Here is a 26,738-nt window from a genome sequence, read left to right on the forward strand (position 1 = left end):
GGCCAACGCTCTATCCACTGAGCCAAACTGGCCTCGGCCTTTTTTTTTTTTTTTTTTTTTTTTTTTTTAAGAGAGGGAGGAAGGTGGAGGAGAGAGAGTGGGGGGAGAGAAACATCAATTTGTTGTTTTACATATTTATGCATTCATTGGTTGATTCTTGTATGTGCCATGACTGGGGATCGAACCCAAAACTTTTGATTATCAGGATGACACGATGCTATAACAAGCTGAGCTACCTGGCCAGGGCAAAAACAATTTTATTTTTTTCATTTAAAAAATCTTTATTGTTGAAATTATTACTTATGTCCTCTTTTTCCCGCCATTGGCCCCTTTTAGCCCATCCCCGCCCGCACGCTAGGCTTCACCACACTATTGTCCATGGGGTATGCATATATTTATACAAGTTCTTTGGTTGATCTCTTTCCACCCCTCACCCACTCTCACCTTCCCTTTGAGATTCTACAGGTCCACGCTTCTATGTCTCTGGCTCTGTTTTGTTCATCAGTTTACTTTGTTCATTAGATTGCACATATGAGTGAAATATGTGATACTTATCTTTCTCTAACTTATTTCACTTAACATAATACTCTCCAGACCCTCCATGCTGTCTCAAAGGATAAGAGATTCTTCATTTTTTACTGCTGCATAGTATTCTATGGTGTAAATGTACCACAGCTTTTTTTATTTTTAAGTATATTTTTATTGATTTTAGAGAGGAAGGGAGAGGGGGGAGAGAGAGAGAAACATCAATGATGAGAGAATTATCGATCGACTGCCTCCTGCATGCTCCACACTGGGGATCAAGCCCTGCAACCTGGCATGTGCCCCAACTGGGAATTGAATCATGACCTTCTGGTTTATGGGGGGATACTTAACCACTGAGCCATGCCAGCCGGGCTGTACCACATCTTTTTTATCCACTCATCTACTGATGGGCACTTGGGCTGTTTCCAGACCTTAGCTATTGTAAATTCTGCTGCTATGAACATAGGGGTGAATACATTCTCTCTGATTGGTGTTTTGGGTTTCTTAGGATATATTCCTAGAAGTGGGATCACTGGGTCAAATGGCAGTTCCATATTTAATTTTTTGTGGAAACTCCATATTGTTTTCCTTAGTGGCTGCACCAGTCTGCATTCCCACCAGCAGTGTACTAGGGTTCCCTTTTCTCCACATCCTCTCCAGCACTTCTCATTTGTTGATTTGTTGATGGTAGCCATTCCGACAGGTGTGAGATGATACCTCATTGTCATTTTAATTTGCATCTCTCTGATGACCAGTGCCTTTGGGCATGTTTTTATATGTCTCTTGGCCATCTCTATGTCCACTTTGGAGAAGTGTCTATATAGCTCCTCTGCGCATTTTTTAATTTGATTCTTTCTTTTGCTAAGTTGTATGAGTTCCTTATATATTTTGGGTAATAACCCTTCATCAGATGTATCATTGCCAAATATGTTCTCCCATACAGAAGGCTCTCTTTTCATTTTGTTGATGGTTACTTTAGCTGTGCAGAAGTTTCACGTTGCCCCATTTGTTTATTTTCTCCTTAGTTTCCCTTCCCCTAGGAGATGTATCTATAAATATATTGCTATGAGAGATGTCTGAGATTTTGCTGCCTATGCTTCCCCCTAGGATTTTTATGGTTTCACAACTTACATTTAAGTCTTCTATCCATTTTGAATTTATTCTTGTGTCTGGTGTAAGTTGGTGGTCTGGTTTCACTTTTTTGCATGTACCTGACCAATGTTCCCAGCACCATTTACTGAAGAGACTGTCTTGACTCTATTGTATGCTTTTGCCTCCTTTGTCAAATATTAATTGAGCATAATGGGTTAGGTCTATTTCTGGGTTCTCTGTTCTGTTTCATTGATCTATATGCTGTTCTTATGCCAGTACCAGTCTGTTTTGATTACAGTGGCTTTGTAGTATAACGTGATATCTGGTATTGTAATCCCTCCAACTTTATTCTTCTTTCTCAACATTGCTGCAGATATACACGTTCCTTTTGGGTTCCACATAAATTTTTAGAGTATCTGTTAGAGATCTGTGAAATATGCTGTTGATATTTTAATAGGGTTTGTATTGAATCTGTAGATTGCTTGGGTAGTATGGACATTTTAATGATATTACTTCTACCAGTCCATGAATATAGTATATTCTTCCACTTGTTTATATCATCCTCTGTCTCTTTTTTCAATGTCCTGTAGTTTCCTGAGTACAAGTCTTTTACCTCCTTGGCTAAATTTATTCCTAAGTATCTTAATTTTTGTTGTTGCATTTTAAATGGGATTATTTGTTTAGTTTCTCTTTCTGAGACATCATTATCTGTATACTAGAGGCCCAGTGCATGAATTCGTGCATGGATGGGGTCTGGTGGCCTGGCCCCAAATTGGGCAGATCATGGCCAGGCCTCTCGGGAGGCGGGAGGAGGAGATGGCGGGAGGTTGTCCAGCTGGCCTGCCCCAGATTGGGGCCCAATCAAGACTGGGCTGGTTGGGGGTAGGGGCTGTGGGCAATTGGCTGGTGGGTCCCGCCCCTGATTAGGGTAGGGGGGCTGTGGGTGGTGGGCTGGCTGGCCCTGCCCCCAAATGGGGTGGTGGGGGCCCATTGGGGGTAGGGCCAGCCAGGGGGAGTGGCTGTAGGCAGTTGGCTGCCGGCCCTGCCCCTGATCAAGGTGGGGGGACCAATTTGAGGTGGGACTGGGTGGGGGGAGGAGCTGCAGGAGGTTGGCTGGCCAGCTGAAACCACCCCCTATTGAGGTACATGAGCGATCAGGGGTGGGACGGCCAGGGGGAGGGGCTGTGGGCTGATGGTGTTGTGGGGGCTCATTGAGGGTGGGGCCAGCTGGGAGGAGGGGCTAAAGAGGTTGACTGGGTTGCCCCGTCTCCTATTGGGGTGGGGGGCAATCAGGGGTGGCGCTCCTTGTGGGGAGGGGTTGTGGGCCAATTGGGTTGTGGGGGCCCATCGGGACAGGGCCATCCAGGGTGGAGGTCCCCAGGGTTTTGGCTGAACGCTCTGCCCTCCTATCAGGGTGGGAGAGGCTGATCAGGGGTGGGGCTGGCCAGGGAGAGGGGATGTGGGAGGTTGGCTGGCTGGCTGCACCCCGTGATTGGGCCGGTTGGCTGGCCGCAGTGTGCATCATAGCAACCAGTCATTCTCATCGTTTCGGCAGTCTGGTCACTGGCTTTTTATATAATGCCGTAATGACCATAACAACTGGTCGCTATGACGCCCAATCCCACCAGTGAACCAGCTCGATAGGGGCATGGGGCCAGCCAGCCAACCCCCACGCAGCCCTTCCTCCCGTCCGGCCCCATCCCCGATCATACCGCCCCACTCCAATCGGCCCTCAGCCCCTTCCCCCAGCTGGCCCTGCCCTTGATTGTCCCCCCTACCCCAACATGGGGCAGGGCTGGCTGGCCAACCACCTGGGGCCCCTCCCCCCTGTCAATACCACCCCCAATGGGCCCCCACCACCCCAATCAGCCTGCAGTCCCTCCTCCCAGCCAGCTCTGCCCCTGATCAGTCCCCCCACTCTGATCAGGGACAGGGCCGGCTGGCCAACCACTCATGGCCCCTCCCCCAGGCCTCTGGCCCCTGATGAGGCCACCCAACCCTATTCAGGGGCGGGGACTGCTGGTCCACCGCCCACAGCCCCTCCCCATGGCCGGCCCCACCCCCGATCAGCCCTCACCACCCCATTGGCATGTGGCCCCTCCCTCCAGCCAACTCTGCCCCATCGCCCCCCCCCCCACTTGGGGGCAGGGCTGTCCAGCCCACTGCCTACAGCTCCTCCCCACAGCCGGCCCTGCCTGCAATTGGTACCCCACCCCAATTGAGGGTGGGGCCTGATAGCCAATCACCCACGGCCCCTCCCCCCAGCCAGCCCAGCCCTGATCAGGCCCTGAATGGGGTGGGATGGCCAGCCAACCTCCCACCATCTTCTACTCCCAACAGGCCTGCCCCTGATCCGGCCCTGTTGGGGCTGGGCTGACCGGACCCCACCCATGTACAAATTCGTACATTGGGCCTCTAGTTGATATATAAAAATGCCATTGATTTTGAGGTGTTAATTTTGTATCCTGCTACATTGCTGAATTCATTTAGTAAATCTAGTAGTTTTTTGGTGGAGTCTTTAGGGTTTTCTATGTACAATGTCATGTCATCTGCAAATGATGAGAATTTTGCTTCCTCCTTTCCAATTTGGATGCTGTTTATGTTTTCTTCTTGTCTGATCACTGTGGCTAGCATTTTCAGTACTATGTTGAATAAAAGTGGTGAAAGTAGGCATCCTTGTGTTGTTCCCATTCCTAGGGAACTAAATGGTTTTAGCTTTTGCCCATTGTGTATGATGTTAGTTGTAGGTTTGTCATATGTGGCCTTTATTATGTTGAAGAATGATCCCTCTGTGCCACTTTGCTGAGAGTTTTTATGAAAAATGAGTGTTGGATTTTGTTGAATGCTTTTTCTATGGCTATTGATATGATCATATGGTTTTTGTCTTTCATTTTGTTTATGTGATGTATCATGTTTATTGATTTGCAAATATTGTACCAACCTTGCATCCCTGAAATAATTCCCACTTGGTCATGGTGTATGGTCTTTTAAATATATTGTAGGATCCTATTTGCTAATATTTTGTTGAGGATTTTAGCATTTATGTTCATCAGATTTATTGGCCTATATTTCTCTTTCTTTGTAGTGTCTTTATCTAGTTTTGAAATTAGGATAAAGCTGACCTCATAAAAAGAGCTTGGAAGTCTTCCTTCCTCTTTGATTTTTTAAAATAGTTTGAGGAGGATTATTGTTAGTTCTTCTTCATTCCCCTGTGAAGCAATCCAGACCAGGGGTTTTGTTTGCTGGAAGTTTTTTTTTTATTATTACTGCTTTAATTTCATCAGTTGTTATTGGCCTGTTCAGTTTTTCTGATTCTTTCTTATAATTTTAGAAGATTGTATTTTTCTAGGAATATTTCCATTTTATACACATTGTCCAGCTTATAGGCATATAGTTGTTCATAGTATTTTCTTATAATCTTTTGTATTTCTGTGGTGTCAGTTGTTACTTTACCACTTTCATTTCTGATATTATTTATTTGAGTCCTCTCTCTCTGTTTCTTGCTGAGTCTACCTAAAGGTTCATCAATCTTCTTTATCTTTTTAGAGAACCAGCTCTTGGTTTCAGTGATCTTTTATATTGATTTTTTAGTCTCTATGTCATTTATTTCTGCTCTAATATTTATTATTTCCTTCTACTTATTCTGGGCTTCTCTTGTTCTCTTTCTAAATCTTTAAGTTGTAGGGTGAAATAGTTTATTAGACATTTTTCTTGTGTGTCTTTTTTAGGTAGCCATGTAGTGGAACTTCCTTCTCAGGACTATTTTTCCTGTGTCCCAGAGATTTGGGGTTTTGTCTGTTCATTTTCAATCGTTTCCAGGAAGTTTTGTTATTTCTTGATTTCATTGATAACCCTTCATTGTTCAATAACATGCTAGTTAGCCTCCAGGTATTTGAATGTTTTTTAGTATTTTTATTGATTTCTAATTTGATTCTATTGTGACCTGAGAAGATGCTTGATATGATTTCAATCTTTGTGAACTTGTAGAGACTTATTTTGTGTCCTAAAATGTGGTCTCTCTTTGTTAATGACCCAGGCACACTTAAGAAGAATGTATATTCTGCAGCTTTGGGTTGAAATGTTCTATAAATATCAGTTAAATCCATCTGATCCAGTGTGTCCTTTAGAGTCACTGTTTCCTTGTTAATTTTTTGTCTGGAAGATCTATCTAGTGAAGTCAGTAGGGATGTTAAAGTCCCCTACTATGACTGTATTGTTGTCGATCTCTCCCTTAAAGTTCTCCAGAAGTTCTTTTTTTTATATATTTAGGTGCTGTTATGTTGGGTACATATATGTTTACCAGGGTTATGTCCTCTTGTTGGACCGATCCCTATAGTATTTTTTTTATTTGATTTTTTTAAATATATTTTTTATTGATTAAGATATTACATATGTGTCCTTGTCCCCACGTTACCCTCTACCCCCCCCCCCCCATGCCCTCACCCCCCCATTGTCCGTGTCCATTGGTTAGGCCTATATGCTTGCATGTAAGTCCTTTGGTTGATCTTTCCCCCTTACCCCCACCCTCCCCTACCTTCCCTCCAAGGCCCGACAGTCCAATCAATGCCTCTCCGTCTCTGGATCAGTCCTTGTTCATCAGTTTATGTTGTTCATTATATTCCACAAATGAGTGAGATCATGTGGTATTTATCCGCTCTCCAGTTCCATCCATGCTGTGGCAAATGGTAAGAGTTCCTTTTTCTTCTTCCTCTTCTTAAAGAATACCTTTCAGCATTTCATATAATGCTGGTTTGGTGGTGATGAACTCCTTTAGCTTTTTCTTATCCGTGAAGCTCTTTATCTGACCTTCTATTCTGAATGATAGCTTTGCTGGATAAAGTAATCTTGGTTGCAGGTTCTTGCTATTCATCACTTTGAATATTTCTTGCCATTCTCTTCTGGCCTGCATGGTTTCTGTTGAGAAATCAGCTGACAGTCGTATGGGTACTCCATTGTAGGTAACTGACTGTCTTTCTCTTGCTGCTTTTAAGATTCTCTCTTTGTCTTTTGCTCTTGGCATTTTAATTATGATGTGTCTTGGTGTGGTCCTCTTTGGATTCCTTTTGTTTGGGGTTCTCTGCGCTTCCTGGACTTGTAAGTCTATTTCTTTCACCAGGTAGGGGAAGTTTTCTGTCATTATTTCTTCAAATAGGTTTTCAATATCTTGCCCTCTCTCTTCTTCTGGTACCCCTATAATTCTGATGTTGGTACGCTTGAAGTTGTCCCAGAGGCTCCTTACATTATTTTCATATTTTTGGAATCTCTTTTCTTTTTTCTTTTTCGGTTGGGTATTTTTTGTTTCTTTGTATTTCAAATCTTTGACTTGATTCTTGGGATCCTCTTGTCTGCTGTTGGATCTCTGTAAATTATTCTTTATTTCAGTCAGTGTATGCTTAATTTCTAGTTGGTCCTTTTTCATGTCCTCCAGGGTCTCACTATACTTATTGAGGGACCCACTAAATTTATCGGCGGTTTCCATAAAATTCTTGAAAAACCTTATAAACGTGGCCTTGAACTCTATATCCAGTCGTTTGTTTTCCTCCATTTCTGCCATTTGTGACCTGTTTCTTTGTCTCCGCATTTTGGCTGCTTCCCTGTGTTGGTAGAGTGGCTTTGTGTGCTAGGTGTCCTGTAGGGCCCAGTGGCTCAGCCTCCCCAGTTACCTGAGGTAGACACTCTTGGTGCACCCCCTTGTGGGCTTTGTGCACAGTCTTGTTGTAGTTATGCCTTGGTTGTTGTAGGATCACTGGGAGGAATTGACCTCCAGGCCAATTGGCAGTGAGAATCAGCTGTGTCTGCAGTGGGAGAACTTCTGTGCTGGAGACACCCTTCTGGGGCAAGACTTGCTTCAGTGGGGTTTTGGTGCTCACTGAGTCTGCACCCTGAGTGTGTCCCTTATGGATCTGAGGAGTTGTGATCTGGATGGTCCCCCTCTGACCACTGGGTACAGTGGCTCTTGGATCTAAGGAGGTGCTAATTTAGCCTCTGCCTGAGATTACACAGCAGGAGCTACGAAGAGAACTGCAGATTCCCCTTCCTTTTTTGGAGTTTGGAGGTGCCCTGATGAGGCTCAGCTGTGAAGCAATGCAAGCCGCTGTGGGGCCTTGGGCCTTCTCTTTGAAGTTCTGGGTCTGTCTGGCCCGGCTGTAGTTAGGTAATTATCAGGTTGCAAAGGGCTGGGGCATTCATATGCAAAAGCCTCTGCTGCAGCCTGGGTGGGGCGGGGTCTCAAGGAATCAAAGGGCGGAGCAAGCAGCTATGGCGGATCCTTAGCCCTGCCCTAAGGAGTCGCGCGTCTCAGTGTCCCGGTAACGGCTGCAAGCGCCTCTGAGGGAAAGCCGCCCTCAAGTTCGCCCGCTGCCAGACAGTCCAGTTTCTCCCCGTATGAGTCCTGGGTCCCCAGAGACTTCCCGGAACCAGAGTTCAGAGCCGTCCGGAGCTTGTGACTCCCTCCGGATTCAAAAAGACAGCCGCGTCCTCAGGTGCCAGCCCATTCCACGCGCGCGAGCCTCCGTACCTCTGCACTTTACTTCCGCAGCTCCTCTGGCTCTCAGTGTGCTTTTCTTTCCTTCTAGTTGTAGAATTTACACTCAGCCAGCCTTCCTGTAGTTCTGGATGATGTCTGTTTTGTGTTCCTAGAAGATTTTTCAATTGTTGTGGGAGGCAGCAATTTCCCGGTGTTTATCTATGCCGCCATCTTAGTTTCTCCCTCCATCTTTCCCGATCCCTATAGTATTATTAGTGACTATTATTGTCTCTTGTGATGGCTTTCATTTTTTTTTTAAATATATTTTATTGATTTTTTACAGAGAGAAAGGGAGAGAGATAGAGAGTTAGAAACATCAATGAGAGAGAAACATCGATCAGCTGCCTCCTGCACATCTCCCACTGGGGATATGCCCACAACCCAGGTACATGCCCTTGACCGGAATCGAACCTGGGACCCTTCAGTGACGCTTTGTCCACTGAGCCAAACCGGTTTCGGCTGATGGCTTTCATTTTGAAGTCCATTTTGTCAGATATGAATATTGCTACCCTAGATTTTTTGTTTGTTTGTTTTTATTTGCATGGAAAATTTGTTCCCATTTCTTCATTTCATCCTTTGTGAACATTTTGTTCTGACGTGGGTCTCCTGTAGAGAGCATATAATTGGGTCATGTTTTTGTATTCATTCAGTGACCCTATGTCTTTTGATTGGATCATTTAATCCATTTATATTTAAGGTTGTTATTGATAGGTTCTTATTTATTGGCATTTTAATAGTTTATTACTATGTTTCTCTCTGTATTTCTTCTTCTCATTACTGCAGTTCTTTAGCATTTCTTGCAGTGCTGGTTTGGTAGTGATAAACTCCTTTAGCCTTTTGTTGTCTGGGAAGCTCTTTGCTTCATCATCTACTTTGAATGATAGTCTTGCTGGATATAGTAATCATGGTTTCAGATCCTTCCTTTTAGTTCATGCCATTCCCTTCTGGCCCAAAGAGTTTCTGATGAGAAATCAGCTGACAGCCTTATGGGAGCTTCTTGGTAGGTAACAAATTGCTTTTCTCTTGCTGCCTGTAAGATTCTCTCATTGTCTTTAATTTTTGGCACTTTAATTATGATGTGTCTATGTGTGGGCCTGTGTAGGTTCTTGCTTGGGACTCTCAGTTCGTCCTGAACTTGTGTGACATTTTCCTTCACCAGGTTAGGGAAGTTTTCTGCCATTATTTTTTTCAAATAGTTTCTCTATCCCTTGCTCACTTTCTTTTCTTTCTGTTCTCCTATGATGTAAATATTGTTATGTTTCATGCTGTCCCTCAGCTCCCTTAAGCTGCCCACCTGTTTTTTCTTTTTTTTTCTTTTTGGTTCTCTGAGTGAATGATTTTTTTCTACCATGTTTTCTAATTCACTAATCCCATACTCAGCTTTCACTAATCTGTTGTGTATTCCCTCCTATGTCTTCTTTGTTAGTGTTATGTCATTCCTCATTTATGACTTTTTTCATAGTTACTATATCTTTTCTCATGCTCTTGAGCATCCTTGCCATCATTATTCAAAACTTTATATCTGATAAATTTCTTATCTCTGTTTCATTTAACTCTTCTTCTGGAGAATTCTCTTATTCTTTCATTTGGGCTTGATTTTTTCTGTCCTGATTTTGGCTGGCTGTCTGGGTTTGTGTCATGAGTTAGATCTACTACCACTCCCAATCTCTAATGCAGGACAATGTCAGATGCTGTTTGTGCCTGGCCCTGGGTACCCTGTTTGGAACTATTAGCAATTCATAGCTTGTGGCTCCCTCTTCTGGGGCTTGGTGCCTTTGGAAAGGACAAAAATGTGCGCCAAGGTCTGCTTTTCCTAGCCCTGGGCCAGAAGAGGATCAAGCAAAGACTCAAAGCCTACAGAGATCCACCTCTGCCTATAGCCTAATTGTTATTTAGTCTTGATTAGCCTCAGGCTTTGGACCACAGGGAGGTGCAAGAGGTTTTCCAATATGGTGGGGCAGTTTCTTCTTCCTGCAGGCTGAATGTTATTCTCTTAATGGGCCTCAGAAATTTCACAGTCTCTTAATGCAATCCAGCAATTCCACAGTGTGGGGCAAGGGTTTTTCCAATAGGGTGGGTCAGTTATCCCACCCCCACCCCCCAGGCAAAAGCTGTCTGGATGGTAAAGGTCTTCAGAGAAAGATGTCCTCTAAAGCGTGAGGGAATGAATCAGTACAGGAAACCAGGGTAGATGACCTCCAAGCTCCAATCCCAGAGCCCCCAACCCTGGACTCTCCTCACACAGCTCCAGTTCACTCTACCATCCTTCTGCCAGAGCCCAAGGAGAGTGGCTGCATACGAAATTTTGTGTGTTGGCCCTTTACGTGGGTGCCTGTATTTCCAGCTGGCCACCCTGGCAGATAGCAAACCAACCAGATGTTGCGTGAGCACCTTTCTCAGTTCTGCTACTCTGAGCTGGAGGACTAGCTTGGAGTTTAGACCCCAGAGTTCTCAGTGGGAAGCCCCCCATTGCTGAGATATCCCTCCGGAACTTCAGCTGCTCTCTGTGGGAGCCTGGCCAGCCCTTTAGTGCCTCTACACTTCTTCCAGTCTCTATGTGGTCTTCACTTTCCATCCTTGGTTATGATGATTCTCTCCAGCTAGTCTTCATTTGATTATTTAGGATGGTTTTTCTGTATTTTAGTTGTAATTTCAGTTTAGTCCTGGGAATATGTTAGTATAGCTTCCACTTACACTGCCATTTTGGACTCTCCTGAAAGCACAATTTTAAATGATACCAAGCTCAAATCTTAGTTTCATTTTTATCAGTTGATTTTTGGGGGCATAACATACATTCTAATGTAACTCCTAATTGACGATAATTTATGAGAGCATATGAGGCTCTTTTTCGTTTTTGGTAATTGTTTCATTTTTTTTAGTAAGGTGTAATAGATACATTATGACATTGTTAGTTTCAAGTATACAAAATTTTTGTTTTTGAGGTAGAGACTTTTAAGACCTATTCTCTTAGCAGTTTTCATATATGCAATGTAATATTGTTAACTATAGTGACCATGCTATACAGCAGGGGTGGGGAACTGGTTTTCTGCCACGGTGCCATTTGGATATTCATAACATCATTCACAGGCCATACAAAATATCAACTTAAGCCCTAGCTGGTTTGGCTCAGTGGATAGAGCGTCAGCCTGTCGACTGAAGGGTACTGGGTTCAATTCTGATCAAGGGCGCATGCCTGGGTTGCGGGCTCGATCCCTAGTAGGGATTCTATTCTCTCTCATCATTGATGTTTCTATCTTATCTCTCCCTCTCCCTTCCTCTCTGAAATCAATAAAAATATATTTAAAAAATATATATCAACTTAAAGTTTAGCCTACTATATTTGGTCAAACATTTAATTAACTCACCACTGATGCCTTAGCAGGGCCAGACCAGATGATTTTTGGGCGTTTTATGGCCTGCAAGCCCAGTGTTCCTCAACCCTGCTGTACATTGTATCCCCATGACTTATTTATTTTATACCTGGAAGTTTGTACCATTGATCTCCTTCATCCATTTTGTTCACCCCACACACCTCTGGCAACCACTATCTATTCTCTGTATCTATGAGCTTATATTTTTTGTTTTATTTATTTTTAATATTATGTATATAAATGGGATCATAGGGTATTTGTCTTTCTGTTTGACTTGTTTCACTCAGCATAATGCCCTTAATATCCATCCATTTTGTTGCACATGGCAAAATTTCCTTTTTATGGCTGAATATTATTCCATTGTGTGTGTATATGAGTGTGTGTATATATATGTGTGTATATATATATATATATATATATGAATTATATACACCTGTGTATAAATATAAGGCATCACAAAAATATGTATACACATTTTAACAGCTGATAGCTCAATTTTGAAAATGAGTTGTATTTTAATAAACACTGTCTTTATAATTATTCAAAATGTGTATATACATTTTTTGGGACATCCTATATATACACATATACCACTTCTGTTGCTTTATTCATTTAGCCATCAATGAACACTTAGATTGTTTCCATATTTTGGCTATTGTAAATAATGCTACAATGGTCACGGGGTGCAGATATCTTTTTGTGTCAGTGTTTTTGTTTTCTTTATATAAATACCAAGTGGGATTGCTGGATATTATGATAGTTCTATTTTTAGTTTTTTTGAGAAATTTCCATTCTATTTTCCATAGTGACTACACCAATTTACATTTCCACCAACAGTATATAGTGCTTCTTTTCCTCTACATCCTCATCTACACTTGTTATTTTTTATCTTTTTTATCATAGTCATTCTAACAGGTATGAGGTTATATCTCATTGTGGATTTTGATTGGCATTTCTCTGATGATTAGCAACATTAAGCAACATTTTATGTACCTGTTGGCCATCTGTATGTCCTCTTTGGAAAAATGACTATTTAGGTCTTCTCATCTTTTTAAACATATTTGTAATACAATTTTATTTTTTAATTAAACTTATTGGAGATGACATTGATTAATAAGATTATATAGGTTCAAGTGTACAGTTCTGTGATACATCATCTGTATACTGTATTGTGTGTTCACCACCCAAAGTCAAATCTTCTTCCATCACCATATATTTGACCCCTTTTACTGTTTACCCCTCCCACTTCTCTTCCCTCATATTACCACTATACTGTTGTCTTTGACTATAAGTTTTTGCTTGTTTGTTTATCTTGTTTTTTCATGTGTTATTTTCAGTTTTATATCCCTCATATGGATGAAATCACATTATTCTTAACTGTTTCTTTCTGACTTATTTCCCTTAGTGTGATATTCCCAAGATCCATCCGTGTTGTCACAAATGGCAGTATTTCATTTTTTCTCATGGCTGAGTAGTATTCCATTGTATATATGTACCACACCTTCTTTATCCAATCATCTATCAAAGGACACTGGTTGTTTTCATGTCTTGGCCACTATGAATAATGCTGCAATCAACATAGGGGTGCATATATCTTTGTGAATAAATGTATTCAAATTTTTCGGGTAGCTACCCAGACAAGGGGTTTCTGGGTCATATGGTAACTCTATTCTTAATTTTTGGGAACCTCCATACAGTTTTCCATAGTGATTCCCACCAGCAGTGAATCTCTCCAACACTTGTTATTACTTGTCTTATTGATAATAACCATTCTAATAGGTGTGAGGTGGTATCTCATTGTAATTTTGATTGTATTTCCTTAATTGCTAGTGAAGTATAGACAATATGTTAATTTTGATTGAAAAGTATTCTCAATATTTCTGTTTTTCTTCTTAAGAACTGCACAGTGAATCCAATGGAAAGTATCCTGAAAAGAGTGCAGGATATTGGATACATATTTAAAGAGAAGTTTGCTAAAGCTGTGGGACAGGGATGTATAGAAATTGGATCACAGGTAACTATAATATTGATTACTGTTGTTATATTTCAAATGCAACATCTGTTCAAACTGTATAAGTATTATTATGGTATTTGTCCAATAGTATAAAATACTGACACATACTATATCTCCGCTGCTCATCTATGCTGCTATTATGGAAAACTTTATGGGAGAATACCCTTCACTCCTATAAAAAAACAAAAGTAAACATGCAGAAAATTTTAGAAAAAGTGTAGATATTTAAAAAAAATCAAAGAAGAAAAAGTTTTTTAAAAAATCTTTGATACTATTAAATATTATTGCACATGCTTTGACTTCTACATTTAGGAATAGTTCTGTATGCATATACTTGTATGGGATGGGATTATATTGTACATGCCATTTATCAGTAATATTTTTAATACTGCTATTATTATTTCAGAAAATTTAAAACTAATATGTTGGATAAGAGTATGGGCTCTGGATCAGAACCATCTGGTTCTATCATTATAATCAGTCACTTAACTTCTCTGAAAATCAGGTGTTTTTTTTTTGTTGTATTTTAAAAAATATTTTTATTGATTTTAGAGAGGAAGGGAGAGGGAGAGAGAGATAGAAACATCAATGATGAGAGAGACTCATTGATAGGCTGCCTCCTGCACATCCCATACTGGGAATTAAGCCTGCAACCTGGGCATGTGCCCTGACCGGGAGTCAAACTGTGACCTCCTGGTTCATAGGTCGACGCTCAACCACTGAGCTACACTGGCTGGACTGAAAATCAGGTTTTTTATTTACTGTGCTTCATTGTGACATTAATGAGGTAATACATAAAGATATATATGAAAACTGTTTTCTACTATGCACATTTATTTCAGTGTAGCGAGTTTATATTTCAATGCCATGAGTATTTTAAACAATTATATTTAATATTTAATTGAATTTATTGGGGATGACATCTACATAATAAAAACCCAGTGGTCGTAACGAACAAAGACCGGTCGGTCACCAGGAGGTGACTTGACGCTGCATCCCACGGCACGCAGGGTCTGGGTCTCACGCAATTTTGCGCGCTGGGCCCCTAGTTGGTTAATAAAATGATATAGGTTTCAGGGGATAATTCTATAATACATCATCTGTATATTGTGTGTTCACCACCCAAGTCAAGTCTCCTTCCATTACCATTTATCCCCCCTTTACACTCTCCTACCTGCAAAGTTCTTTTTGTTTGTATATGAAATTTATGCTCATAATTTGAAATGAAGCAATATGGCTTGTGTGTGAGTGTGTGTATGTCTGCATGTGTGTATCTCTCAAATTTGATTATTCTTTAAGCTAATGGGAACTAGTTTTTAGGTTAAAATTTTTTGCTGATAAGATCAGTAAAATTTGATTTTTGCCTTTGCCAATTTTATGGACAGAGTCTATTTTGTCATCCTAGACAGCTATCTTGAAAATACATGGTCTAGGTCACAAAAAGTATTACATTAGTATGTAAAAATAGTACTAGGCACATAACATTTTATATATATAATCTGTTGAATGATATAGACTGAAGTGGTATGAATGAAAACAAAGACCTCCCTCTTGATAATTTATTGGGAATGTTAGCTATCATTTATATTTAAGTGTTGAGTTTTAGACAAGCTACCTTTCCTAATCTCTTGGTAGTCATATTCCTAAGAAGGTTCAGAAATGTGTTTCAAGGAAAATTTTAAAAAGATTAATAATTGTTGTAATTTTCTAAAGTAGTGGGATATAATTATTTTTCTTTATTTATAGCGATACAAACTTGGAGTTCGGTTGTATTACCGAGTAATGGAATCCATGCTTAAATCAGTAAGTTAAAAAGAAAATAATAGAAAAAAATTTCAATGTCAACATAAAAAAGGTTTCAGTTAAACTTTTTTTTAAAATTTATTTTTATTGTTGAAAGTATTACAGCAGCGGTTCTCAAACTGTGGATCGTGACCCCTTTGGCGGTCGAATGACCCTTTCACAGGGGTCACCTAAGACCATCCTGCATATCAGATATTTACATTACAATTCATAACAGTAGCAACATTAAAGTTATGAAGTAGCAACGAAAATAATTTTATGGTTGGGTCACAACATGAGGAACTGTATTTAAAGGGCCAGAAGGTTGAGAACCACTGTATTACAGATATCGCCTTTCCCCCCACTATTACCCCTTCTCCACCCAGCTCCTGCCCCCTCCCCAGGCCTTTCACTATTGTATGTGTCCATGGGTTATGCATATCCTGTATAATAAAAGCCTAATATACTAAGTGTCCAGTTGTCCGTTCAACCAATCAAAGTGTAATATGTTAATGATATGTTAAGGCCGCTCAACCGCTCATTCTGATATGCACTGACCACAAGGGGCCAGTCGGCCTGTTGACCAGTCGCTATGACGTGCACTGACCACCAGGGGTAGTCGCTCCTACTGGTAGGTGAGCTTGTTGCTGGGGCCTGGCTGATTGGGACTGAGGGAGATGGGCTGGTCACACCCTGGCCAACCTCCTGTGTCCCTCTCCAGCCCCGACTGTGCACTGGTGGGGTCCCTCAGCCTGCCCTGCACCTTCTCACAATCCAGGACCCCTCGGGGGGAGGTCTGAGAGCTGGTTTCAGCCCAATCCCACAGGCCAGGCCGAGGGAGACCACTGGTGCATGAATTCGTGCACCAGGACTAGTATTCATATAAGTTCTGTAGTTAATCTCATCCCATGTCCCTGCCCCCCTTAGATTCCTTGGTCTGTTGCATGCTTCCCTGTTTCTAGATCTATTTTGTTTGTCGGTTTATTTTGTTCATTAGATTCCACATATAAGTGAGATCATGTGATACTTGTCTTTCTCTGACTGGCTTGTTTTGCTTAGCATAATACATTTTTTATGTGTTTTAGGAAGAAGAACGATTATCCATCCAAAATTTTAGGTAAAATTTTTTAGCTTTAGTAAAAACAATTTTTTTTACATAGAAGTAAGTGTTTTTTAAAATCACTTTATTTTTTTCTTTTAGCAATCTTCTGAATGACAACATCTTTCATATGTCTTTGTTGGCATGCGCTCTTGAAGTTGTAATGGCTACATATAGCAGTAAGTTAAATTTTAGTAAATAAACATTTTAGTTTAATTTAAAGTTAAAAAAAACTCATTGAAAGTGTGGTGTGTTTTTGCGGGGGAGATGGATGTCGTTAAGGTGAAGAAATGCATATTTTAAATCATTATAGACTGAAGAATGTAATCGGTCACAATAAGCCATTTATTTAATTGGCTTATATTCTGAATTATTTCAGGTCATATTGGGAATGGTATTTCAGTGGGCTCCTATTTTGGGCTATTCTGAATCTAGGAAATGTACCTATTGAAATCCCTTCAAATACTTATGAGATTGTAAAATGCTAAGAGTACTAAGGAGCTGCATCCACTGATAGGAAGCACTGCTATAGATACTATGATCATGTAACCAAAGGTTGGAGCTAGAATCCACCAGATAATCAGAAAGAGGCCACTGATAGTGTTTTTTAAAAAATATATAATTTTAAACATGTATTATTTTGCAGATAAGGTTGGAAATGTTAAAAAATACTTCCTTTGCAAAAACAAAAGATTCATCTAAGGAAACAAGTACACAATAAAAGAGAAACTTAAATTTGTAAACAAATATAGAAAACTGTGAATCCTCATTAATAACCGAGAAATGCACATTTAAAAGAAAAAACATTTTCTAAGCAATTAGCAAAATCTTAAAGAGTCCTTTCTTTCCCCCAACCAAGTATTAATGAGACAGTTAAAATGGGTTTGTTAATGCATTGCTGGATTAGATATTAAACCTGTCCCTGATATAAGTTTGGGACACTTAAACCTTTGAAAATTTGATATAAGCTAGAAACATCATATATGCACATATACTCGAAATTTCAAAATCTATACCCTGGGAGTCTTTGGGCTCCAAAATAAAAATTATGTTCTAAATAAATTTTTTTATTTAGCTTTTTATAGTGTTTTTTAATTTTTTGTTTGATAAAACCTTCCAGCCTAAAAGTAAGTAGTTTAAGACTTAACATTTCATACCTAAGTTACATTTTTTTTCTTTTATTTTTAGGAAGTACATCTCAGAATCTTGATACTGGAACAGATTTGTCCTTCCCATGGATTCTGAATGTACTTAATTTAAAAGCTTTTGATTTTTACAAAGTGATTGAAAGTTTTATCAAAGCAGAAGCCAACTTGACCAGAGAAATGATAAAACATTTAGAGCGATGTGAACATCGAATCATGGAATCCCTTGCATGGCTCTCAGTAAGTAACTAGCTAAAATAATTAAAGATGTTTATGTGAATTTGGCATATCTCTTAGTGAGAGATATTAATTAAACTTTATCTCAAGAGCAAATATACAATTTAATGAATAATGTGATTTCAGTGTATAGCCCAAGAATCAAGTGGAATATTAGAATTGAGTTTTCTTTTTTTTTAACTCCTTTGACCATCAGATATAGTGATTTATTTAGGAAAAGCTTTTTTTTTTTTAAAGCATGGCACTTTAATACAAAGCTGAATTCTTTAAAGTATGGAAGCAATTTATTTAAAACAGAGATGTCATGTTTGAAAATTTAAACATCTCTTAAATTTCAACAAAATGATAAAAAATTTTAGATTATACTATTTAGATGATTTAAAAGTAATTTTTTAGTTCAATTTAGTTGAATTTTTTCTATTGTTAAAAATAGTTATAAAACCTATACTATTCTTAAGTCATCATTACTGTTTTTATAGCATTATAGATAAGGCACAAATCATATTCTCTAGGTATTCTATTTATAACATAAACTATTAAGGTTTTGTGGCATTTTTAATGTAGTAGTAGTAAAATACTTGAAGTTCTTCTATTATGTTCTTTAAATCTGCATAGTTGAGTAAAACTTTGTGAAACATCAGATTTATAGATTAATATAGAATTATTTTTTTGAAACTGTGTTGCATGCTAGTATGTATATATTTTTATTTATACCAGTATACAAAATGGCAATGAAAAAATTAAGACTTTAGTTACATTAGAATCCTAACCTGAACATGTAACCTTAATTTTAAATTTTTTATGTTTTAAAAACTTAATGGCTCAGAGATAACTCATTTCTTAGTGTTTGCTTATATTACCATGCAGACAGTGGATAGAAAAGGAGGTGAGGAGGGAAAGTTGATAAAAAGATGTTATATTGCTATCCATTAAATTTAGTAACTCCTGATAGAGGAGCTTTCACTTTATAAGAAAAGGAACAGTTAGGAGAAAATTCAGAATCTGAGAAAATAAAAGTAGCAAAAATAAATAAATAAAATAGAGAGTGCTTTTCACAGGCTGATATGCCATCTCCTTGTAGAAACTGAAATCAACACATTTACTATATCATCTCAAAGTGACTATTCTCATTTCTTTTAGAGAATTACTTTTCATTACATCAATGCTTTTCTGCTATATGCCTTGCATTGGGATAAACATTGTAAGGATACAAAAAAGACGTGGATTTTGAAAATTGTGGAGGAAATAGTAGATATTTACTGTTTAAAAATTGCTTGTGCTGCCCTAGCCAGTTTTGCTCAGTGGATAGAATGTTCGGCCCCATAGATTGAAGGATCCTGGGTTCGAGTCTGGTTAAAGGCATGTACCTGGGTTGCAGGCTCAATCCCTGGCCCTGGTAGGGGCACGTGCAGGAGGCAACCAGTCAATGTGTCTTTCTCACATTGATGCTCCTCTCTCTCTGTCTCTTCCCTTCCCTTCCACTCTCTCTAAAAATCAATGGAAAAATATCCTCAGGTGAGGATTAACAACAACAAAAAATCGCTTGTGCTCAAGCCTATTAGTACATTTTACAGTGTCCCAGGATTCTAAACAATATTCCTTTATTTTTTGGAGAAAAAGTGACATGCTTGAACACTCCATGTTACCAATGCCTAGATCTTAGAATCAGAGCAAATTTCCCTAGTCTTTTGCTTCTATATCACAAGAATTATTCATTAAACTATAGATTGATAATAACATATTTAAATGTATGTAGGGGAACATTAAGTGAGGTACTACTTGCCTTGCTTCTAATAATTTAATGGAAGACATATTTGTAATTTTTATTAGTTGGTATTTATTTTTTTTATTTTTCAATTACAGTTGACATTCAATGTTATATTAGTTTTCGGTGTACAGACATTTATATAATTTACAAAGTGATCCCTTCAGTTAGTCTAGTACCTATATTACACTATATATAGTTATTACAGTATTATTGATTATATTCCCTATGCTGTACTTTACATGCCATATACTTTACATGCATTTTGTAACTACCGTTTTGCACTTCTTAATCCTTCAATTTTTCACCCAGCCCCCTAAGCCCCTTCCATCTGGAAACCATCAGTTTGTTCTCTGTATCTGTGAGTCTGTTTCTGTCTTGTTTGTTTGTTTATTTGGTTCTTCAGATTCCACATAAAATTGAAATCACCTGGAATTTGTCTTTCTCTGTCTGATTTATTTCACTTAGCATAATGCCCTCAGATCCATCCATGTTGTTACAAATAGTAAGATTTCATTCTTTTTTATGACTAATATTCCATTGTATTGTATTAGTGATGGCGAACCTTTTGAGTTCGGCATGTCAGCATTTTGAAAAAGCCTAACTTAACTCTGGTGCCGTGTCACATATAGAAATTTTTTGATATTTGCAACCATAGTAAAACAAAGACTTATATTTTTGATATTTATTTTACATATTTAAATGCCATTTAACAAAGAAAAATCAACCAAAAAAATGAGTTTGCGTGTTACCTCTGACACGCATGTCATAGTTTCACCATCACTGTATTATATGTACCATATCTTTATCCATTGGTCTTTTGATTGGAGCATTTAATCCATTTACATTTAAAGTAATTATTAATAGTTTGTAGTTATTGCCATTTTATTAGTTGTTTTCTGATTGATTTTTAACTCTTCTGTATTCATTTCTTATTCTCTTGCTCACTTTTGTTGTATGTTGGTGGCTTTCTGTAGTGTTGTGTTTGTATTCCTTTCTCTTTATTTCTTGTATCTCTTTTGTAGATTTTGGGTTTTTAATTACCAGGTGCTCCATATATATCAAGTTATGTTGATAGTCTATATTAAGTTGATGTACTTAAGTTTGAACACAGTCTGAAATAACTACCATTTTATGTCTTTGAAATTATTTTTTAATTATTTTCTCTGTATTTTTGTGTGTGTCCCTTAATTTACTATTGTAGTTACACATAGTCTTCCAACTTTGTTTTTTTAATCTTTGTTTTAGCTTTCTTGTTGATTAATGCATTGTTTTTATTATGTGTTTGCCTTTGTCAATGAGAAGTGTTTTTTTGTGATACTTTCTAATTCATATTTATTATTATTATTTTTTCCTTCTTAAAGAGGTCCCTTTAACATTTCTTGTAATACCAGTCTGGTGGTGATGAACTCCTCCAGCTTTCTCTTGTCTGGGAAGATCTTTATCTCTCCTGTGATTCTATATGACAGATGGCTAGAGTAATCTTGGTTGTAGGTCCTTGCTTTACGTTACTTTGAATATTTTTTGCCAGTCTCTTCTGGCCTGCAAAGTTTCTTTTGGGAAATCAGCTGACAGTCTTTTTATTTTATATTTTTCTTTATTGATTAAGGTATTACATATGTGTCTTTATCCCCCTATTGCCCCCCCAACTCCCCACTCATGCCCTCAGCCCCCCGGTGTCTGTGTCCATAGGTTAGGCTTATATGCATGCATATAAGTCCTTTGGTTGATCTCTTCCCCTTACCTTCCCCCTCCCCTACCTTCCCTCTCAGGTTTGACGGTCTGATAGATGCTTCTCTGTCTCTGGATCTGTTTTTGTTCATAAGTTTATGTTGTTCATTATATTCCACAAATGAGTGAGAGAATGTGATATTTATCTTTCTCTGACTAACTTATTTCGCTTAGCATAATGCTCTCCAGTTCCATCCATGCTGTTACAAATGGTAAGAATTCCTTCTTTTTTACCATAGCGTAGTATTCCATTCTGTAGATGTACCAAAGTTTTTTAATCCACTCATCTGCTGATGGACACTTAGACTGTTTCCAAATCTTAGCTATTATGAATTGTGCTGCTATGAACATAGGGGTGCATATATCCTTTCTGATTGGTGTTTCTAATTTATTGGGATATATTCCTAGAAGTGGGATCACTGGGTCAAATGGGAGTTCCATTTTTAGTTTTTTTAGGAAACTCCATACTGTTCTCTTCAGTGGCTACAGCAGTCTGCATTCCCACCAGCAGTGCAGGAGGGTTCCTTATTCTCCGCATCCTTGCCAGCACTTGCCATTTGTTGATTTGTTGATGATAGCCATTCTGACAGGTGTGAAATGGTACCACATTGTCCTTTTGATTTGCATCTCTCGGATGATTAGTGACTTTGAGCATGTTTTCATATGTCTCTTGGCCTTCCTTATGTCCTCTTTCGAAAAGTATCTATTTAGGACTGTTGACCATTTGTTGATTGGGTTGTTTATCTTCCTTTTATTAAGTTGTATGAGTTCCCTGTAGATGTTGGAGATTAAACCCTTATCAGTGATAACATTGGCAAATATGTTCTCTCATGCAGTGGGCTTTCTTGTTATTTTGTTGATGGTTTCTTTTGCTGTGCAGAAGCTTTTTATTTTGATGTAGTACCATTTGTTTATTTTCTCTTTAGTTTCCAATGCCCTAGGAGCTGTATCGGTGAAGGTATTGCTTCGGCATATATCTGAGATTTTGCTGCCTGTAGGTTCTTCTAATATTTTTATGGTTTTCCATCTTACATTTAAGTCCTTTATCCATTTTGAGTTTATTTTTGTGTATGGTATAAGTTGGTGGTCTAGTTTCATTTTTTTTTTTTTTGCATGTATCTGTCCAATTTTCCCAACACCATATATTAAGGAGACTGTCTTGACTCCATTGTATGCTCTTGCCTCCTTTGTCAAGTATTAATTGAGCATAGTGGTTTGGGTCAATTTCTAGGTTCTCTGTTCTATTTCATTGGTCTATATGTCTTTTCTTGTGCCAGTACCTGGCAGTTTTGAGAACCGTGTCTTTGTACTACAGCCTGATTTCTGGTATTGAGATCCCTCCTACTTTGTTCTTCCTTCTCAGGATTGCTGTAGCTACTCGGGGAATTTTTGGAGAGTTCGTTCTAGGTCTGTGAAATATGCTATTGGTATTTGAATGGGGAGTGCATTGAATCTATAGATTGCTTTGGGTAGTATGGACATTTTAATGATGTTGATTCTACCAGTCCATGAACACATATATTCTTCCATCTGTTTATGTCTTCCTTTCTCTTTTTTCAGTATCCTGTAGTTTTCCTAGTATAGGTCTTTTACCTCCTTAGTTAAGTTTATTCATAGGTATCTTAATTATTTTGGTGCAATGGTAAATGGGATTGTTTTTTAAATCTCTCTTTCTGTAAGTTCACTATTGGTGTATAAAAATGCCATAGATTTCTTGGCATTAACTTTGTATCCTGCTACATTGCCATATTCATTTATTAAGTCTAACAAATTTTTGATCAAGTCTTTACGGTTTTCTATATACAATATCATGTCATTTGCAAATAATGACAGTTTTACATCTTCTTTTCCAATTTGGATACCTTTTTTTCTTCTTCTTGTCTAATTGCTATGGCTAGCACTTCCAGTACTATGTTGAACAGAAGTGGTGAAAGTGGGCATCCTTGTTTCGTTCCCGTTCTTAGGTGAAACGGTTTTAGTTTTTGCCCATTGAGTACGATGTTGGCTGTAGATTTGTCATATAAGGCTTTTATTATGTTTAAGTATGATTCCTCTTTTCCCATTTTGCTGAGGGTTTTTATCAAGAAAGGGTGTTGGATATTTCTGCATTAATTGATATGACTATGTGATTATTATCTCTCAATTTGTTTATGTGATGTATCACGTTTATTGATTTGTGGATATTGACCATCCTTGCAACCCCAAGATAAATCCTACTTGGTCATGGTGTATGACCTTTCTGATGTAATGCTGTATCTGATTTGCTAAAATTTTGTTGAGGATTTTGGCATCTATGTTCATGAGGGATATTGGCCTGTAATTCTCTTTCATTATGTTGTGTTTATCTGGTTTTGGTATGAGGGTAATGCTGGCTTCAGAGAATGAGCTAGGAAGTGTTCCTTCCTTTTGAATTTTTTGGAATAGTCAGTAGGATAGGTTTTAGTTCTTCTTTGAATGTTTGGTAAAACTCCCTTGTGACACCGTTTGGCTCCAGGCTTTTGTTTGTTGGAAGCTTTTTGATGATTGCTTCATTTTCCTCCATAGTTATCTGCCTATTGAGATTTTTAGGTTCTTCCTGATTGAGTTTTGGAAGGTTGTGGTTTTCTAGAAATATGTCCATTTTCTCTAGGTTGTCTAGTTCGTTGGAATAGAGTTGTTCATAGTATTTTTTAACATTCCTTTGTATTTTTGTGGGGCCAGTTGTTATTTTGCCTCTTTCATTTCTGATTTTGTTTATTTGGGTCCTCTCTCTTTGCTTCTTAGTGAGCCTGGTGAGAGGTTCATCAATCTTGTTTATCCTTTCAAAGAACCAGCTCTTGGTTTCATTGATCTTTTGTATTGTTTTTTTGGTCTCTATGTCTTTTATTTTTGCTCTGATCTTTATTATCTCCTTCCTTCTGCTCACTCTGGGCTTTTCTTGTTGTTCTCTTTCTAATTCTTTAAGTTGTAGAGTTAGATAATTACCATTTTTTCTTATTTTTGAGATAGGCCTGTAGAGCTATGAACTTATCTCTCAGGACTGCTTTCACTGTGTTCCATAGATTTTGGATTGTTATGTTTTCATTGTCATTTGTTTCCAGGATGTTTTTAATTTCTTCTTTGATCTCTTTCGTAACCCAATCATTGTTTAATAACATGCTATTCAGCTTCCAAGTGTTTGAATTCTTTGACTGTTTTTATTGTAGTTTATTTCTTTTTTTTTAATTAAATCTTTATTGTTCAGATTATTACATTTGTTCCTCTTTTTTCCCCCCATAACTCCCCTCCTCCCAGTTCCCGCCCCACCCACTGTCCTCATCCATAGGTGCACGATTTTTGTCCAGTCTCTTCCCGCATCTCCCACACCCCTTTCCCCCCCAAGAATAGTCAGTCCATTCCCTTTCTATGTCCCTGATTCTATTATAATCACCAGTTCATTCTGTTCATCAGATTATTTATTCACTTGATTCTTAGATTCACTTGTTGATAGATGTATATTTGTTGTTCATAATTTGTATCTTTACCTTTTTCTTCCTCTTCCTCTTCTTAAAGGATACCTTTCAGCATTTCATAGAATCCTGGTTTGGTGGTGATGAACTCCTTTAGCTTTTCCTTATCTGTGAAGCTCTTTGTCTGACCTTCTATTCTGAATGATAGCTTTGCTGGATAAAGTAATCTTGGTTGTAGGTTCTTGCTATTCATCACTTTGAATATTTCTTGCCACTCCCTTCTGGCCTGCAAAGTTTCTGTTGAGAAATCAGCTGACAGTCATATGGGTATTCCCTTGTAGGTAACTGAGTTTCTTTCTCTTGCTGCTTTTAAGATTCTCTCTTTGTCTTTTGCTCTTGGCATTTTAATTATGATGTGTCTTGGTGTGGTCCTCTTTGGATTCCTTTTGTTTGGGGTTCTCCGCGCTTCTTGGACCTGTAAGTCCATTTCTTTCACCAGGTAGGGGAAGTTTTCTGTCATTATTTCTTCAAATAGATTTTCAATATCTTGCTCTCTCTCATCTTCTGGCACCCCGATAATTCTGATGTTGGTACACTTGAAGCTGTCCCAGAGGCTCCTTACACTATCCTCGCATTTTTGGATTCTTTTTTCATTCTGCTCCTCCGGTTGGGTGTTTTTTGCTTCTTCGCATTTCAAATCATTGACTTGATTCTTGCGCTCCTCTGGTCTGCTGTCGGGAGTCTTTATAATATTCGTTATTTCAGTCCATGTATGCTTAATTTCTAGATGGTTTCCCATCATAACATCAAGGGTCTCATTAGTTTTCTTGTAGATCTCATTACGTTTATCGGCGGCTTCTAAACAGTTCTTGAGAGACCTTAAAAGTGTGGTTCTGAACTCTATATCTTCCATTGAAAATTTTGTCCTGTTTCTTTGTCTCCGCATTTTGTTATGCTTTCTTGGTGCACCCCCTAGTGGTCTTTGTGTGCAGTCTTGTAGTTAAGCCTTGATTGTTGTAGCTAATACCAGGGAGGGTTTGACCTCCAGGCCAAGTGCCTGTGAGAATCAGCTGTGTCTGCAGTGAGAGAACTTCTGTCCTCTAGGGAGGTGCTAATCTAGCCTTTGCCTGAGGCTATCCGGCCAATGCCTCTGTGCAGGACTTGGACGGGGCAGGTTGCACAGGATCAACAGGGTGGGCCGGAGAGAGCAGTTATGGCGGCTCTCAGTCCTGTCCCCAGGGGCTCTGCCTTTCTGAGTCCCAGCAACCGCTGCAGACCTCGGAGAGAAAGCTGCACTCGCTCTGACCGAAGCCAGACAGTCCCGCTTCTCCCGTTTGAGTCTGGGTCCCAAGAGACTCGCCTGTATCTGGAGCTCAGAGTCTGCGACTCCTCCCGATTGAAAACGCCAACCGCGCCCTCCGCCGCCAGCCCGCTCCGCGCACTCTGCACCTCAGAATTTGACTTCAGCACTGCGCCTCCTCTGAGTGTCCATATGCGTTTCTCTTTCCTCCTAGTTGTAGGACTTCCACTCAGCCAGCGTTCCTGTGGTTCTGGGTGATGTCCGTTCCGTCTTTTAGTTTCACTTTTGAAGTAGTTGTTCAAGCAGCAAACTCCGGCGTTAACCTATGCCGCCATCTTGGTTCTCCTCCTGTAGTTTATTTCTAATATTATGCCATTGCAGGCTGAGAAATGCTTGATATGAGTTCAGTCATGTGGGTCGCATGTGCACTTGAAAATGTCCCATGTGCACTTGAGAAGAATGTATATTCTTTGGCTTTGGGGTGAAATGTTCTGAAGATGTCAATTAAGTTCATCTGATCTAGTGAGTCATTTAGGATTGCTGTTTCTTTGCTGAGTTTTTGTCTAGAGGAATTATCCAGTGATGTCAGTGGGGTATTAAAGTCCCCTACTATGATCATATTGCTGTCAATGTCAACCTTGATATCTTCCAGGATTTTTTTTATGTATTTGTGTGCTCCTGCATTGTGTGCATATATGTTTACCAGGGTTATATCCTCTTGTT

The 26,738-nt window shown here is 39.0% G+C and overlaps 1 protein-coding gene across 6 annotated transcripts in view; it reads left to right on the forward strand.

The window, feature by feature from the left end:
* RB1 (RB transcriptional corepressor 1) overlaps positions 1-26,738 on the forward strand; it is a 212,686-nt gene that overhangs the window by 96,088 nt on the left and 89,860 nt on the right. For all 6 annotated transcript variants that reach the window (XM_036299823.1, XM_036299822.1, XM_036299824.1 and 3 more), the window contains 5 exons: positions 13,412-13,528; positions 15,275-15,331; positions 16,396-16,427; positions 16,512-16,588; positions 17,598-17,794. In XM_036299823.1, the coding sequence (XP_036155716.1) occupies positions 13,412-13,528; positions 15,275-15,331; positions 16,396-16,427; positions 16,512-16,588; positions 17,598-17,794 (480 nt within the window). The remainder of the gene's footprint in view (positions 1-13,411; positions 13,529-15,274; positions 15,332-16,395; positions 16,428-16,511; positions 16,589-17,597; positions 17,795-26,738) is intronic.

The sequence above is a fragment of the Myotis myotis genome, unplaced genomic scaffold (genome assembly GCF_014108235.1).
Source record: "Myotis myotis isolate mMyoMyo1 unplaced genomic scaffold, mMyoMyo1.p scaffold_m19_p_3, whole genome shotgun sequence".
Classification (NCBI taxonomy): domain Eukaryota; kingdom Metazoa; phylum Chordata; class Mammalia; order Chiroptera; family Vespertilionidae; genus Myotis; species Myotis myotis.